General features: G+C 39.9%; 1 protein-coding gene across 8 annotated transcripts in view; it reads right to left on the reverse strand.

The window, feature by feature from the left end:
• rapgef4a (Rap guanine nucleotide exchange factor 4a) overlaps positions 1 to 17,781 on the reverse strand; it is an 88,133-nt gene that overhangs the window by 39,333 nt on the left and 31,019 nt on the right. For all 8 annotated transcript variants that reach the window (XR_015499059.1, XR_015499058.1, XR_015499057.1 and 5 more), the window contains 2 exons: positions 5,030 to 5,102; positions 4,412 to 4,476 (listed from right to left, as the gene is read on the reverse strand). Coding sequence is in view for 4 of the 8 variants with exons in the window: in XM_087267420.1 (XP_087123546.1) it covers positions 4,412 to 4,476; positions 5,030 to 5,102 (138 nt within the window). In the remaining 4 variants the exon portion in view is untranslated. The remainder of the gene's footprint in view (positions 1 to 4,411; positions 4,477 to 5,029; positions 5,103 to 17,781) is intronic.

Here is a 17,781-nt window from a genome sequence, read left to right on the forward strand (position 1 = left end):
TTCATGTAATCTGGCAGTCTTCGTCAGCAGAAGGCTGATCTGGGAACAGCTTATCTGTCCTGCTGTACTGAACTCAGGCCAGTGCTGCATTTATAACAAACCTTTTCCATTATTCATCACCATCCTCACCCAGGAGGAACATCTACAACAGCTCATGAGCACATAATCAAACTCCACACCGTGATTATTATTACACATCATTAAAGTACACATGAAGTCAAAACTAACCATACTGATTTTGTTAGCTCATATTGCTAGTTTTGTGGTGAAGAATTAATCTGTGCAAATCATTAGGGAAAAAACGATAGTCTGCCCTTGTGTTCTTTAATTGAAATCTAAAAATGCACTTCCTGTTTGTTTTCAGTTAAATTCTCAGATTAGGTCTGTCTGAGGTATTGGGCGGGGCTAACATACTTAACCACGCCCCTCCAACTGACAGTGCTTTGAGAACAAACAGAGATGGTGAGCAGGAAAAGTCTGTTAGATGGTAAAAACTCTCCTCAAACCCTTCCTGTGTCTCAATTGCAAGAACGCAGAGAACGGACTTGCGTTCTTGTGGAGACCGGTCTTGCCAGTTGTCCTCTGAAGAACGAATTCAGGAGACCGCGAGGACAGGGAACGCGTCCTGTGAGAAATGAGATGCTGCGTTCTTCCTGATGGTCACGTGACCTTCACATGTTTTTAATGGAATATCTTTTAAACATTACAGCATTCATACAACGATTTATTGTTTTTCCCCTTTTCACAATATAAACTCTGCATAAAAACATTATAAATATACGTTGCACAATATAAATAAAACAGATTTTAATACGAATTTCAGCAAATAAGCACCCTTAATGTGTTTATACCTTTATTAGGATGTCCATGGTGATGTTTATATTTACCGTTTCATTTAGGGAAACTCCTGAGGTAAATAAGTGATATCTCTGAACTTTAATAATAAATCTAAATAAAATGCTGCGCTTCCCATCTCCAGTCGCAATGACTTCTGGGACTTCCAGAGTGAGTTCGGTGCCAAGTCTGCATCGGTGCATCCTCGATATCAAGAACTCATCCGGGAAGTTTCACGGTACCTCTGTTATTGCGGTCTTGAGTATTGGAACTGAACTTTGGCAGCTGATGATGACGTTACACGAGAACACGAGGACCACTGAAGAACGCATATTGAGTAGTGATGGGTCGTTCTTGAAAGATTCGTTCAATTTGAACGAATCTTCAATATGACTCGGGAACTACGAGTCCTCTCAGGGAGTGATTCGTTCATTTGCGAATGCGCACATTTGTGCAGGTGGTATAGTCCATTTCAAGTCTTTTGAGTCATTTATTGCGGAAAGACAGAAGTCAATCATACGCGTTTAGAGCCAGAAAAAGAATTGAACCGTTCATCTCTCGAGTCCTCGGGTTTGAGTCATTCTGTCACGTGATGAACGAATGACTCAAGAACCAGAAGACTTGAAAGGTGAACTAACGATCATGGCTCCCATTGGCTCAGACTGTGTACTTTGGTTAAGATTAAATGTGACTGTCAGTGTAACGTGAACGAACCCCTGACATTTGAAGATATAAAGAGGTGAGCTGAGCAAAGAGACAACAATACCTTCATAGACAAAAGAGCAGGTAAACATTGAATTATTATTTTCTCCTTCTTATAATGTGTTAGGGTTAGGGTTAGCCGTGTAAATAGCCGCGTGAACATTTGAGGTTACTCGCTTCATTCGCGCGTCAAACCCCGCTTCATTCGCGTGTCAAATTCACTTCAGAACAGACGCGGATTCGCGTGATGGGCAGGGCTTCTGTCTGCCCCGTGACTCTAGCTTCATAGCTAAATGGCTAACATGGATTTTATGAAGAAAATAACAGTGTTTATGTGCTTTATGAAGGATGATTAACAGCGTCATATGTTTAGGGCCGTGTCTGAGACTACTACATCCTTTTGGAGGTGCATCCAGCTCTGTGAGCTCATAAACTCCTCCAGAAACTAAACCTGGCTGATGGAGGTTTTCAGCGGTGCTTCTGACTGAGCCCAGCCCAGTTTAATGAACTTTTTGTCTGTGTCTGCTGGAGGATTTCCCCTGGGACACCGACAACAGGCGATACGTCACAATCACGCCCCCACAAAAGCAAGCTCCTGATTGGTTAACGCGTCGCGAATGTCCGTTGAAGTTCAGATTTTTAAACTCGAGTGATTCGCACGAAATGCGCATTAAGCGTGTCAAACACGCAAAACACTCAATTCTCGCCACGCCATTCACGCGCTTCACGTCATGCACACCGCGCTATTCGCGCAATTCTCGTCATTCGCGCGTATCACGCCGCATGATGTCTATTTGCGCGTTTGCATTGACTTAACATGTAAATCACTCGCGCTTGATGCGCGTTCCGCGTCTGGTGTGAACGCAGCATTATAGTATTGTATTTATGACTTATTTGTCATGTGATCAACCATTTGGGCCAGTTGTAGATGTATTTGGAAGCAATTCGTAACATTTTAATAATATTTTGGCTAATTGAACCAAATGAACGTAATGACTTGAAAAAAGATTCATTCAACTCGATGAACGAGACTCAAAGATCCGTGTCAGTAAAATGATCCGAACTATTGAGAAGCCTCTTTTCCCCATCTTTCAAAATGACACGCCTACTTTACTAAATCCAATCAGCTGACAGTAGAAAAATCAAGCCACGCCCACTGTTTTCTCATTTAATATTCTGTTTCTCTAGGAACTGCGTCACAATACGAAAAACAAAAACAGTCGCATCTTCTGGATGTACAAGGGCAAGCTATTGTTTTTTCTTAATGACATGCTCAGATGAATTGTTCACCACAAAACTAGCAATGCGAGCTAACAAAATCAATTCATTTGTACTTTCAATAACTCAAACTGTCCGCAGTCCAGCCAAGCTATGCTAATTCAGAGCGGAACTGGTCCAGCAGACTCTGCGTGAACTCATCCAAGATCAAATCAGTTTCAGCGCGTCTTCCAGCATCATCTACACACTTCGAGGAAGCCCTTTTCCTCCATTACGTGAGCATTCAGTGAGACGGATTCTGCCACAAACAGACTTAAGTGAATGAAACAACGCAATTATGGAAATCACAAGGCCCGATATTGACCGCCTAGCATTTTCAGATGCGTCCCTACAGAATAAAACAAAGCAAAAACAAGCACTTATGACCATAAACGCACCGATAGGAGGATGGTGAATGAGCCAGGAGGAACAGGAACACCTGGATATATTCAGAAATGGAAAGAGAGGATGTCGAGAGTTCATTTCTGCGTTTAAACAAATGCTGAGATGGTGGGAAGGAAGGATATGGCTTTATCAGAACTGACGCAAACGGGGGAATGAGAGTCCCTCTGCTCATCAGGTGAGACAAACACACTGTCTGAAAGGGACATCGAGAAGCTTTTCTGGTGGACAGATAGAGGAAATTCATTTCCGCCACACATTTTGGACTTTGTTTATTTACAAAGTGAAGTTTATTCATAAACTAATTTCAAGAGGATCACGTCATTATGATTGAACACGGCTGGTTCTGCATTAGCATGTATGATCCACCAATTAGGCCATTCCTAACCCACTATAAAGTGCCAGGGTTGTCACTACAGTCATCTTCGATTTGAAGAATCCCCCCTTCCACCCCTACCTCTTCACCTCTCCCTCCATAGGGCGGCACAGTGGCTCAGTGGTTAGCACTGTTGCCTCACAGCAAGAACATCACCGGTTCTGGCCCTTTAACAGACCGGCGGTCGTTTCTGTGGGTAGTTTGCATGTTCTTTCGCCGCTCGTTTGTATCAGATTTTACAGCAGCACTGGATTTCCAAAAACTAGCACATATTTTAAAAATATGACATAAATAATGCACATATTGAAGTATTGTATGAGAAACAAGTGATAAAAAAGGCAACGTTCAAAATAAAAGTCCTATAATTGGCAAAGAAAATACTCATTTGAGGTGCATTTGTCAAAAAGTGCACTCTAAAAAACGTTGAGTTACTTATTAAACCCAATGGTTGAGTTAAAAATATTTGGTGCATTATATTTATTGGTTTATTTTTTAACCTTTATTAAGTTTTTATTTAACAACTCAATCAGTTGGGTTAAAAATGTAGAATTTCAACAGTCAACTGATTTAACTGACACTGAACAGCTGTATTATTATGCGTGCGTAATGTTGTTTTTGCTTTATAACGTTTAAGCTCTAACACAATAATGTTGTTTTTTTTTTAAAATCAAATTAACTTTGCATTGCACTGAAGAATAAAAGTCGTATACTGTACATGGCATGAGGGTGAAAAAAAGGTGATATTATGGCATAATGTATGGGAACAGTCATCAGATGTTCACGACTTCCAACAGGAGAGTGAACATGGTGAAGAAGAAGATTTTAAAGACAGAAACAAACCTTATTTAAGTGCTTGGGTGATAGTCCAGGAGAACTGTTGCTCAGATTCTCTTTGTCAGGCATTCCTGTGTAAAAAAAAGTGTGCAGTGAATGAACTAAAATAGGATTTGTGGAAATAGCCAACAATACATTGTCTGGTGCAAAATGATCGACTTTTATTTTATACGCCAAGAATGATTGCTATATGAAGTGAAGATCATGCTTTTTAAAGATATTTTGTAAATTTCCAACTCTAAATATATCAAAACTTCATTGTTGAGTAGTAATGTGCATTGCTAAATGCTTAATTTGGACTTCAAATGTGTTTTTCTCAATATTTAGACTTTTTGGAAAAAGCTGGAATAGCTGGAATCTGCTGTTTAAAACATATGCCGGATAAGTTGGCGGTTCATTCCGCTGTGGTGACCCCTGATAAATAAAGGGACTAAGCAGAAAATAAAATAACTGAATATTTCTTTTGAATGTTCACGGTAAAAAATGGATGCTTCCACACCACTCTTGACCACTTTTGTTGTCCCAAAAAAAAATCTCAAGAAATGTGATGCTTCAGCTCATTTTAAATAAGTAGTCTGAACAGTTTGAGTGTTGCTCAAGCGTAAAGCAAGAGTTTGTACTTACTGTCAGCGTTTGGGCCGCTGTCCATAACACCATAGGGAGGGACCAGCAAACCAGCCATACACTGACGATAATTCTGAAACACACAAACACATGAGACATCCCATGAAGACGACATATACACGTAGAGATGACTTAAAGAAACACTCCATATTTTAGAAATAGGCTCATATTACAACTCTCATAATGTTAAGCAGATGAGAAAAGAATCCATTCAGCCAATCTCTGCGTCTGGCAGGAGCACTTTTAGCTTAGCATAGCATAGATCATTGCATGGGATTAGACCATTAGCATCTCTCTCGAAAATACACAGTGCATAAAGAGACACTGAAAAAAATGTCCTATTTAAAGCCTGACTCTTTTGTAGATGTACAAATTAAACCTGATTTAACTTCCACAAACCGGGATTGAACCGGTTGATTATAATTGTGCTGACATAAGGCTGTGGTGATAAAGATGGTAAAATCGCTGTAATTCATTACACACATTCACTGTTTTTAAAAACGTTTTAAACTTGTAAAACTCATTCTTGAACTCATTTGATGATGACTGATGATCACAGAGCGCTGAACAGATCTTTTCATCCCAGTTGCTTGTACACGTCCTGTCTTGTTGATTTGATTATACGCGGTACAACGAAGGCATGTTAATATGTGGCTGTCAATCAATTCTGTGGGCGGGGAAACCGCACTCCTACGTCACGCTGCGGTCGATCCAAAATGGGAGCGATTTGGATCCTATATTTAACATCAGGAAATTAAAAAAAGGAGGTTTATTGTGTTTCTATCACCCCAATATGACTGTGGACAAACTATACCTACACACAGTTCTGTCCAAACAGCTTACAAAAGATGAGTTTTATCATAGGTGCCTTTTAAATACACAAGTTATTGCAAAAAACAGCAACAATTTAATATAGTTGTATGTTTCTCTTGATTTTTCTTGTTTATTCGAATTTTATTTTATATTTTCCTCCAAAATATACATTTTTAGACAGTGATTTTACACTATTTTCTGTTAGATTAGCTGCAATTTTAGCTTTGCTACTGATTAATCTAATGTATATACACAAATGTAATATTGTAAGGCATCCTATTAAAAATATGAATGTAAAAGAGCCCTCTGTAAACGGTGAACTCATTTATACTGAGCACTGTAACACATAACACAAGCACATAAGCATCGACACACACATTTATATGTTCAGCATTATGTAAACACTATGATCCAGCGACACAATATAACACACACACACACATTAAATAGACAGCATTAACCTGAGTCTGCTGCATCCCTTCAAGGTTTTTCTCTTTAGTGCCTAAACACCCTATTAAGTGTCTTGCCATAGTCCCCTAAAAAGACGGATTTTGCTTTGGAGCTGCAGGTCAGGATGATGGAGCGCAAATAAAGAAAGCAGTTTGAGGGGAAGAGGAGTCTGTAATCTTTTTAATCAGCTCCGACTGCAGATCAGAGGAGATTACGCTGGATTAAATCAATATTTCTGAATCAAGGATCCCGCAACACACACCCAGGCCACACACACACACTCATATTATACATATTTGCTTCTGACCTATGTGTGCTGTCTGACACCACTGATACACACACTTACAACACGGCAAATCCACGTGTGACTTTTCACCTTATACAGTCATTCATAATACATGCAAGTGTGTATTCATATTTCCCATTGCGGTTTCTTTCAAGCTTTTAAAGAGGAGCTATTATGCAAAAATCACTTTTATAAGGGGTTCAAACACAGTTGTGCGGCAGCAGTCTGTGAATATAACCAGAGTATAATGGTAAAAATGTATTAATGTTACTATTTAAAATCACACTTAATAAAAAAACAGTCTCAGAAACACTTTGATTGACATTCTCCCTTTGTATGATGTCATCAGAGGGGGAAAGCCCCGCCCACTAGTGACCATCTTTCCCTCATTAGCATAAGACATTAGTCTTGTTTTAAAATCTGCCACTATGCTGACACACAATCATAGCTCCGCCTTCTTTTGAAAAGATCACAATCTCATTTAAATTTAAAGCGACAGTCACTAAATTAAGATCAAAGCCTTTAAAAGGTGCAGTTTTAAAGAGTTATAGACATCATTTTTGCCGTATTTTCAGCTGAAACGTCACACCCACACTCTAGAAACATCAGAGTCTTTTTTTACATGTTGTAAAAGGTAATACATATATTATTATATTATTTTATGCTGTTTATCTAACCAATTATATCCTTCAAGATATAGGGCCCTATCATATTCCCATGGCAATAAGGTGTAAGACATGTTTGGCGTGATTTGTTGCTATTTTCAGACCAGCGCAACTCAAATTTTCATGTTTTGCTCCCCTTCTTGCTGGTCTTAAAAGGAAGTTTGTAAGGGCACATTGTTGGCGCGTTGTTATTTTGAGGAACTGAAATAGACCATGCCATTAACCAACTAAAACCTGGTGTAAAGTCCAGCGCAAAGCGCGTAAGTTATGCAAATATGCAGATCCAAAACGATTACACATTGCTTAATACACACAGGATGTACAGCGATACACAAATATCTTCACATAGGCGCAGTAGGTAGTGCTGTCGCCTCTCAGCAAGAAGGTCGCTGGGTCACTGGTTCAAACCTCGGCTCAGTTGGCGTTTCTGTGTGGAGTTTGCATGTTCTCCCTGCCTTCGCTTGGGTTTCCTCCGGGTGCTCCGGTTTCCCCCACAGTCCAAAGACATGCGGTACAGGTGAATTGGGTAGGCTAAATTGTCCATAGTGTATGAGTATGTGTGTGTGGATGTTTCCCAGAGATGGGTTGTGGCTGGAAGGGCATCCGCTGCGAAAAAACTTGCTGGATAAGTTGGCGGTTCATTCCGCTGTGGCGACCCCGGATTGATAAAGGGACTAAGCCCACAAGAAAATGAATGAATGATTATAAAAACCACTGCCTCTATACCTTCATCACCTCAGGGAGCTGTTTTTCAATTTATTTATGACAATTTATTATTGTTAATTTAATCGCTTGCTGGAAATTACTACTGAATTTAGAAATAGTTTTGAAACAAATCTTTACACTTAACTAACAAAATTAAATATGTAGACTAAAGGATGTTTTCAGTGGAGAGCGTACAACATTGTTTCCTTACTCCACGGATATAAAGGAATAAAAATTAAAAGTAAAGTACAGAGAAAGTCAACACAGCCTCATTCTGAAAACGTAGTCCCGCGGACGTTTCTGGAGACTGCGAATTATGTAGCCAGAGGTGCGTATGGCTGCATTTAATTTTTTTAAGCGAATGCTGCAGGGCGGTGTGACGCCGTTCCTTTAAACGCTTACCGACTGACCGCTTACCTCCGTGTGGAGGGCTTTCCCGCTGCAACCAGTTTGTCCGGTTAGCTCGTCGTGTACGTTAGCGGGCTTGAGATACAGAAAGGAGTTGACCATGGTGACCGGGTTCGAGTCCAGGAAAGAGCGGTCCCAGAAATCAGGTAAGACAAAAACAGAATCCAAAAAATAAAATCAACGAGCGAATAAACAGGGTTATGAATGCAGTGAAAATCTGAAAACATGGTAAAAAAACAGACGAGGGCTTTTCTTTTTCTGGACGGCTTTTGTAAAATCATCGGTTGGGTTTAGGGTAAGTGGGTGGGCGGGACATTCGGTAAAATTGGTTGGGTTCAGGGAAGGATGAGGGTGGGTCAGTCGATTGGCCGGTCGCCCAGTCAATTATTCAGCCATACAGTCAATCAGATGGATAGTCGGATGGATGGATTTACGCGAGAACGGTTCACACTCGAGACATTCGAGATATGAAAAGGCACACACATCGGCTTGCGGATTTGCGAAAAACAAAAACTGCAAAAATAGGTACCTCCCGGGACGTTTTTCATGGTCTCCAGAAACGTCCACGGGACTACGTTTTCAGAATGAGCCTGGGTTGGAGAAAGTAAAGAGGCTGAATAGAGGAGGCTCGTTCTTTATCCTCACGCTGCAGATGCTCTGTTTAACTGTTTTCTTGCTAGAGAAGTGTTCCGTTTTTACACTTACAAAGTCCACCATTTAAATAGCAAATTGCTTCACGGCACAACCCAACTGACTCTTAAAGGGAATTGGAAATAAGATTCTGATTGATTTAATACATGTTATGCTCAAAACACACCTATAACTCATTAAGAGAATAAGCACAACCCTGTTAGACCATGCGCTGAAATAGCAAAAGTGGATTCAGAAATGCCCTTGATGCTTTTGCGCCATGAGCTTTAGACTTTGCGCCTAGATCATTAAAAAAAGAGCATGAGAGAAAATAAAATGTAAAACAATAAAGCAGAAAAGTGAGTTTCTTGTTTTCACTTTTATAAATCCAAAAGCTTCAAACTAAATATGTTACAGTATAAACCACAACAATCAGAGAGCGCACACACTGCCAACATAAGTAGACAGTTCAATTAACATCTACAACTGACATCAAACTCCAGACAGATATAGACAGATAGAGCCGCCGGAAGGCACTTAACCTTGGATTTCTCTAGAGAAAAGCACCAGCAGTTGTACTTTATGTTGCTTTGGACAAAAAGCATCTGCTAATTATAGACATGAGAGAGATTAGTGTCCATTTAGTGTTTCATTCAAGAGAGCGCTCTTTATCCCCAAAGACCATCTCCAATATGCCAATAAATTCAATCCGAATCTGCTAACACAATACAGCACTAAAGACCCATGGGGAAATCTGATATATGGTAATATATGCAAATTACGTAAATGTTTGGATTTCAGAGTTTCAGAGTTCAGATGGTAAGTTTTCTGAAAAAACCTCTGAACATTAATGTATGTTCAGATACATTAGCTACTTTAGGGAAATAATGAGAACTATAACAAAGTTTAGGGAGCTATAAAAGTGCCTGTGCTTCAGCCTGTTTCTAAATTAAGACAATACATTAAAATTAGCATTTTCCTAAGCCTCTTATATATTTATGTTTAGTTATTTATATTTAAAGGCAATAAAAATAACTTATTTTGCCAGATGAATGCTGGATGTTTCAGTCCAGAAGGTGCCAATAAATAAACATCAGTGACTAATGACAGAGAGACGGCCTGAGCCATTAAGCAGGACACCTGGGACAGTTAATGCGGCCTTTCTGTGAATGTGTGTCTCTCTCCGGGGACTGAAGGTCTCTCTGAGAGACGACAAGTCATTATCTCTGACTGATGCAGCCCATAAATCACACAAAGCTAACCTAATGCGCCCTTGTGTCTGTCGATAAACAACACAACAGTCAGACAGAGTGTGCGTGGAAATGGTGGCCCAGAAATGCAGCCCAGACTCATTCTGAAAACGTACCCCTATATGCATTTCTGGAGAGCAACAAATAGTTCCCAGGAGCAATGTTTTTTTTTTGCAGTTTTTGTTTTCTCGAATGCACCAGAGACCGCTGTGTACGCTTTTTCAGATCTTGACTGACTGACTGACGGATCAACTGACCCACCCTCCTCCTTCCCTAAACCCAATCAATAGTGTTTTCAAAAGGACCAATTGATTATTATAATTAAAATTATACCAATATCTACAGCAACACCCACGCACAATACACAGCTGATTCAGTCGTTGCCTAGTGACAATAAAAGTTCTCTTTTCTTGTCAACAAAAAGGCAGTGTGGTGTGCCGAGCACTTTTGGAACGTAAAAGCGTGTTCGGTGTGGTTAGCCCCTTACCCACTTTCTGAAACTGTTCGTCGCCAGACTCGAACCCAATTGTCATGGTCAACTCTGCTCTGCGTGTCAAATCCTCTGACGTAGGCCACGAGCCCCTGGACAAACTGGTAATAGAAGAAACGCCGTCCATACGGAAATAAGCAACTCAGGCTCATTCTGAAAACGTAGTCCCATGGACATTTCTGGATACGACGAAATACATCTCAGGAGGTACGTATTTTTGAAGTTTTTGTTTTCACGAATCCGCGAGAGGGTGATGTGTGCGCTTTTTCGCATCTCATATGTCTTTTGCGAGTGCCGTTCGCACCCGCGCTGTTCTCGCGTGAACCCACCAGAGGCCGCTGTCGACCGGCTAAATGACTGAATGATTGACTGGACGACCGACTGACCCATCCTCCTCCTCCAAATGACGGTTTGCAAAAGCCGTCCAGAAAAAAAAAGGCCTTTTCTGATTTTTACCATGTTTTTGGATTTTACCAAATTCTCACCCTGTTGTTCACTTGTTTGTTTTATTTTTTGGATTCTGTTTTTGTCTTACCTGATTTCTGAAACCGCTTTTCCCCGTACTCGAACCCGGTCGTTGTCATCTGGGTCAACTCCACTCTGCGTTTTTAAGTCTGCCGACGTACACAACGAGCTAACTGCACAAACTGGTTGTGGCGGAAAAGCCCTCCACACTGAGGTAAGCGGTCAGCCGGTGAGTGCCAAAAGAAACGGCGTCTGTTGCAGATATGTGATTACTTTGCTCAAAATTGTACATTTAAAATCTGAATTATTAGCCCCCCTGTATATTTCCGGTTTTACTAGATATTCTTCAAGATACTAGTATTCAGCTTAAAGTGACATTTAAAGGCTTAGCAAGGTTAATTGGGTTAAAGTTAGCATAAATAGGCAAGTCATTGTATAACAGTGGTTTGTTCTGTAGACAATCAAAAAAGCAAATATTGCTTAAGGCGGCTAATAATATTGACCTTAAAAAGGATTTTTAAAAAATGTAAACTGCTTTTATTCTAGCCAAAATAAAACAAAAAAGACTTTCTCCAGAAGAAAAAATATTATAGGAAATACAGTGAAAATTTCCTGCATCTGGGACATCATTTGGGAAATATTTATAAAAGAAAAAAAATTCACAAGAGGAAGAATAATTCTGACTTTAACTGCATATATAAATACACACACACACACACACACACACACAAATGATAAGACTTCAGTGTTGGAATAAAACAATCTTCCAGTGATTTGACAGGCGTTTCTTCATCTCTAAAGAGGAAACGCTCCCGTTGTTCGGCTCTAATATGTCTGACAGTCCAGTCCAGAGCACTAATTGAAAATGACTCTGCTTTGCCTCTCTATTGTATTTGCATTGATTTATCTTTGTATTGAGATCAGTCTCACAGCACAAGGCTCTTCTCCATTTTAGTAGACCGTGCATCAGATATATTTAATGACGATAAAGACCGTTTGTGTGTCATTATTTCACTGATAATCACAACTGGCTTTTGCGTAATTATATGAATCCAGCAGCGTAAATGGAATCAATCAATGGCTGGAAGGACCACACAACATTTCACATTTATTTTTCCACTGATATTTGTGAAATACATGCTGAATTTTTTCTTTTTTAAGGAACCTGAGAGACCAAACATGAGTCTGGATTAGGGCTGCACAATATAGTTTAATTTCAGTTTAGTTTCTGTCAGCTTTGTCTTTTGCTTTTGACTGTTTGGTGTCATCTAGTGACTAAATAATGTGTAGGTTAGTGTATACTCCATTCAGTTTAATTTCTGTTAGCTTTGTCTTTTGTTTTTGACTGTTTGGCGCCATCTAGTGACTAAATAATGTGTAGGTTAGTGTATACTCCAATCAGCCAGTTTAATTTCTGTTAGCTTTGTCTTTTGCTTTTGACTGTTTGGCGCCATCTAGTGACTAAATAATGTGTAGGTTAGTGTATACTCCAATCAGCCAGTTTAATTTCTGTTAGCTTTGTCTTTTGTTTTTGACTGTTTGGCGCCATCTAGTGACTAAATAATGTGTAGGTTAGTGTATACTCCAATCAGCCAGTTTAATTTCTGTTAGCTTTGTCTTTTGTTTTTGACTTTTTGGCGCCATCTAGTGACTAAATAATGCGTAGGTTAGTGTATACTCCATTCAGTTTAATTTCTGTTAGCTTTGTCTTTTGCTTTTGACTGTTGGGTGTCATCTAGTGACTAAATAATGTGTAGGTTAGTGTATACTCCAATCAGCCAGTTTAATTTCTGTTAGCTTTGTCTTTTGTTTTTGACTGTTTGGCACCATCTAGTGACTAAATAATGCGTAGGTTAGTGTATACTCCATTCAGCCAGTTTAATTTCTGTCAGCTTTGTCTTTTATTGACTGTTTGGCGCCATCTAGTGACTAAATAATGTGTAGGTTAGTGTATACTCCATTACGCCAGATTAGTTTCTGTCAGCTTTACGTTTTTTACTGTTTGTCGTCATCTTGTGACTGAATAATGGACAGGTTAGTGTATATGCTCCATTAAGCCAGTTTTGTTTCTCTCATCTTTGTGTTTTTGATTGTTTGGCGCCATCTTGTGTCTGAATAATGAGTAGGTTAGTGTATATGCTCCATTCAGCCGGTTTCGTTTCCGTCAGCTTCGCACTTTTGTCAGTTTGGCGCCATCTAGTGTCCAAATAATACGCAGGTTAGTGTATACTCCATCAGCTGTTTTCGTTCCTGTCAGCTTTGCATTTATTTAAATAACTAATAAACTATTACAGCTTAGACTAATGTTTTAGGTGTAATTTTTATATTTTGGTGTAAGTAACATTGTAATAAGCAGGCTAAAGTACATGCAGGACAGTTGTCTTCACAGAATAAAGCCCTTCAGTCTAATACAACAGTGCTCTTCTTTAGGACAGACTTTATTGTACTTTATTCCTTACATAACTTATATGCTATACACTAAAGTTTAATGACCTAAATGAATGCACAAACAGCCACAGAACATGACAAATTTCCCAGTATTCCCTGGGGCTTGAGTGGAGGGCTGTGATTGGAGGAGACATGGCCGCCGAGAGGTGCTTAGTGGAGGCTGATGTACAATTACACAGTCAACTGCACAGACAGCACACATCGAAAGCACATATTTATACAGTGTTTCTGCAGCATTAAATATCAAAAAACTCCTTCTAATTAGATCTCAGTGTGGCTCTGCTGGCCTGACATTTTAAATGAGCAGCCTGATGCCTAAAACTGTAATGAGTTCAATTTAAATTGAGTTTCCAATAGCGGGAAGACCCACACTCTTTCACAAACACACACACTCAACCACACAAACACATGTGCAAATACAGAGACACACAGAAAGATACGCGCGCACACACACACACAGACAAAGAGAGACAAACACACACACACACACACACACAAAGACAGACACATTCACACACATTCATCAAGACACAAATAAAATCACACAAAAATGTGTGTGTGCAAACACAGAAACACAAACAGAGAGAGGAAAAACACACACAGACAGAAAGAGGAACTCGCTGACACACACACACACACACACACACACACACACACACACACACACACACACACACACGACTGATATACAAGAGTAGAGTGATACTAAATGTGGCAGACATTAAACCTGACCGCAGTAATGAGTGATGAAGCGTTCATGCGCAGGGTGTGTGTGCGTGTGAAGATCTCAAGCAAACTCTTACATAATCCATCCCTATACTTACACAAGCCACTTAAAGTCAACACACACACAAAACAGAAAAGATATCAAACTTACCAGATCTGTAATTAAAATGGATCAAAATATCAGCTACTACAGTATATAGGGGATTGCTTGATTCTGATTGGCTGATGAACTTCTAGCCCAATCTCACAGGGAATCGTAACTATTTTATTTATTTTCATTAAATGTAGCTAATTTGTATAAATTCATATGAATCAATTGGTAACAAAATGTATGATTTTTAAAAGGAGGTGTGGCAAAAAAAAACATCATTAAACCCAACTGTCACAGGGGACGAGCAAATCGAATTAAAATGCACGTATAAGATCATACAAATACATACAAATGAGCCACTAAATCAACAAGTTTCAAATTTAGGATTCCGAATTAAATTCCAAATTGCAAAGTTACAAATTAATAAGATTTAATTTTAGTAAAAATACAGTTTAGGCTGGGGACACACATCGCAATATATTAGCCACTAAATCCACAAGTTACAAATTAAGTAGGATTACAAAATAAATTACGAATTACAAAGTTACGTAGTAATAAGATTGCGCAATTTTTGTAAAAACACAGTTTAGGCTGGGGACACACATCGCAATATATTAGCCACTAAATCCACAAGTTACAAATTAAGTAGGATTACAAAATAAATTACGAATTACAAAGTTACGTAGTAATAAGATTGCGCAATTTTAGTAAAAACACAGATTAGGCTGGGGACACACATCGCAATATATTAGCCACTAAATCCACAAGTTACAAATTAAGTAGGATTACAAAATAAATTACGAATTACAAAGTTATGTAGTAATAAGATTGCGCAATTTTAGTACAAACACAGCTTATGCTGTATGCTGTGCCATAGCTTATGCTGTGTTTTTACTAAAATCGAGCACCTTGTTTTTGCCGTTAATAGATCTTCAAATTTCACATGCAGCTGCACTCATCACTGTCAGTCCCACAGCAGTGGACCAATTGAGGCTGAAGTGCATGCGTATGCTCTGGTGCAGCCAGCGCGTGGTCGCATAGCCCTCGCCGTGGCCGTCGCGCACCTCTCAAAAAATGTAATTACACATCACAATGACACGTAGCGCAAGCTCTGTGATTGGTCGGCTTGGTATCGGTGACGAGTGTTTACGGAACTGAGAGCCGCACAAACCCGAGTGTTTACAAGTGTCGAGACCCATGAAGGAGCTTCAGATGGAAAGTTTTGTTTTGTGTTTACCTTATGATTATGCTGTGGCATGTTGCTGGATTCCTCCTTATAATGAGCGAGTTTTAGCTACTCGTTCATTAAGAAAGTGTTCAGAAAAAACAAAACACCAATGAAGAAACTCGACACACAGTGACGATTTTTACAAAAAGGTTGGGGGGGTATGCGAACTGAAGATCGGGGGTGTGGGGGGGGCTGGGTTGAGGGATGTGGGGCGGCTAAGGTGTAAGGTGTTTGGGGTCCCTGGTCTGTACTATGCATCAGATTTCAGGCATCCGCTGCGATCAGACATTAAACCAATGTCAGCGATCCAGGGGTGTTATAGACTATACCAAAAAGCTGAGGACCGGGGGTTGGTGGTTAATTCCATGTGTTTTCTGGGGGACAGACCAAAACGGGAGATGGGTCTGAAATATGGGAGACTCCCAAGAAAATCGGGAGTGTTGGCAGGTATGATCCGCTAAGTAAAACAGATGCCAGAATAGTTGGCGGTTCATTCTGCAGTGGTGACCCCTGATAAATAAAGGGACTAACAGAAGGAAAATGAATGAATGAATGAATGAATGAATGAATGAATGAATGAATGATTCAGTTTGCTAGTCTCCTATAGTGCCTGTTCTGCACTCGTACACTGTATAAATAATCAGGTTAGTTCTAGGAGGCTAATGAAACCTCACGTTTGATAATCTCCTCATTAGAGCAGCTTTTCATGCAGCACGCTTGCTACAAACAAGGCGATTACATCTGTATTACTGCTCAAACCCGACAGGAAATTAAACACTGCTCACATTGTGGAAGTGCTCTGAATAAATGTCATCCAAAATATAAGAAGTTTGCAAAAGCCAGGACCATCTGGCAGACATTCGCCACCCTGAAACTAATACACAAACCTAATAAGAGTGTCCAATCGCCATGACAACAGCAGCCCGCTTCATCCACTGAGATAATTAGAGTTTGACTTCATAGTTTTTCGACTGTAAACATGAAGGAGTGTGTTCAGCGTCAGCGGGACATCAGATCAGTACCACACACGCAGACGGCAAACACTCTTTTACTTGCCAGAAAAACCTACAATGAGATCTTTACACACTGTTTTCAATGTGTGATCATTAAGTAATTAAGGTCACACTTTAATTTAAGTAACAATTCATGCTATTAACAAACTATTATCTAGGACTCTTAGCTCAATATAGTACTAATTAGCTGCTTATTAATAGTTAATAAGGTGTGAGTTGGTTTTCGGTATTGGGTAGGATTAGGGATGTAGAATCAGATCATACTTTCAGGATTGCAGGTTTGGCGTGCTGTCCCGGGAGAAAACCCTGAGCTCGGAGATCCTTGAGCCCAGTGTCATTTACAGTAGAAGAGGCATCTAAGGTCAGGTAGTTCTCGAGAGCCCTACTTAGTATATTAGGAAAAGGGGGAGATAGGGTGGATGGGGGCTTCTTAAAAAAATGAAGATAAGGGAGGTACGAAACGTCTGCTATTTATGCAGACTTGAATTCGTCTGATTGGTTTATTGTTGCTTGTTGATGCAAGACCAGCCATGGTCAATCGTAGAATGTGATCCTCTCGAAAATTAGTTTATAAAACTTCACTTATTAGTGGTAATAAACAGTTCTTATCTTAAAAATAGACAGGTAAAGGCTGATTTATACCTCTGCATCAAGCGCACGCGTATGCTTTGGTGCAGACTGCGAGTGGATGCATAGCCCTCGGCGTGCTGACGCGCACCTCTCAAAAAAAGTAACTACACGTTGCAACGACGTGTAGCACAAGCTCTGTTATTAGTCGGCTTGATAGCGCTGGCATGTGTTGGCGAGACCGAGAGCCGCGCGAGCCTGATGGAGCGAGTGTTTACAAGTGTCGAGTCCCATGAAGGAGCTCCAGATGGAAACTTTTGTTTTATGTTTACCTTATGATTAGAGTTGTTGCACATCCGTCGGTTCCAGCTTCCGAATGAGCTAGTTTGAGCCATTTGTACACTAAGGTAGCATTTAGAAAAAACATTAGCGTAGAAACTCGACACAGAGGAACATAAACACCTCCTGCCAACTAGTGTTTCGGAAGTGTTATTGCAGCGCGCAGAAGTATAAATGC

The sequence above is a fragment of the Danio rerio genome, chromosome 9 (assembly GCF_052040795.2).
Source record: "Danio rerio strain M-AB ecotype USA chromosome 9, GRCz13ab, whole genome shotgun sequence".
Classification (NCBI taxonomy): Eukaryota; Metazoa; Chordata; class Actinopteri; order Cypriniformes; family Danionidae; genus Danio; species Danio rerio.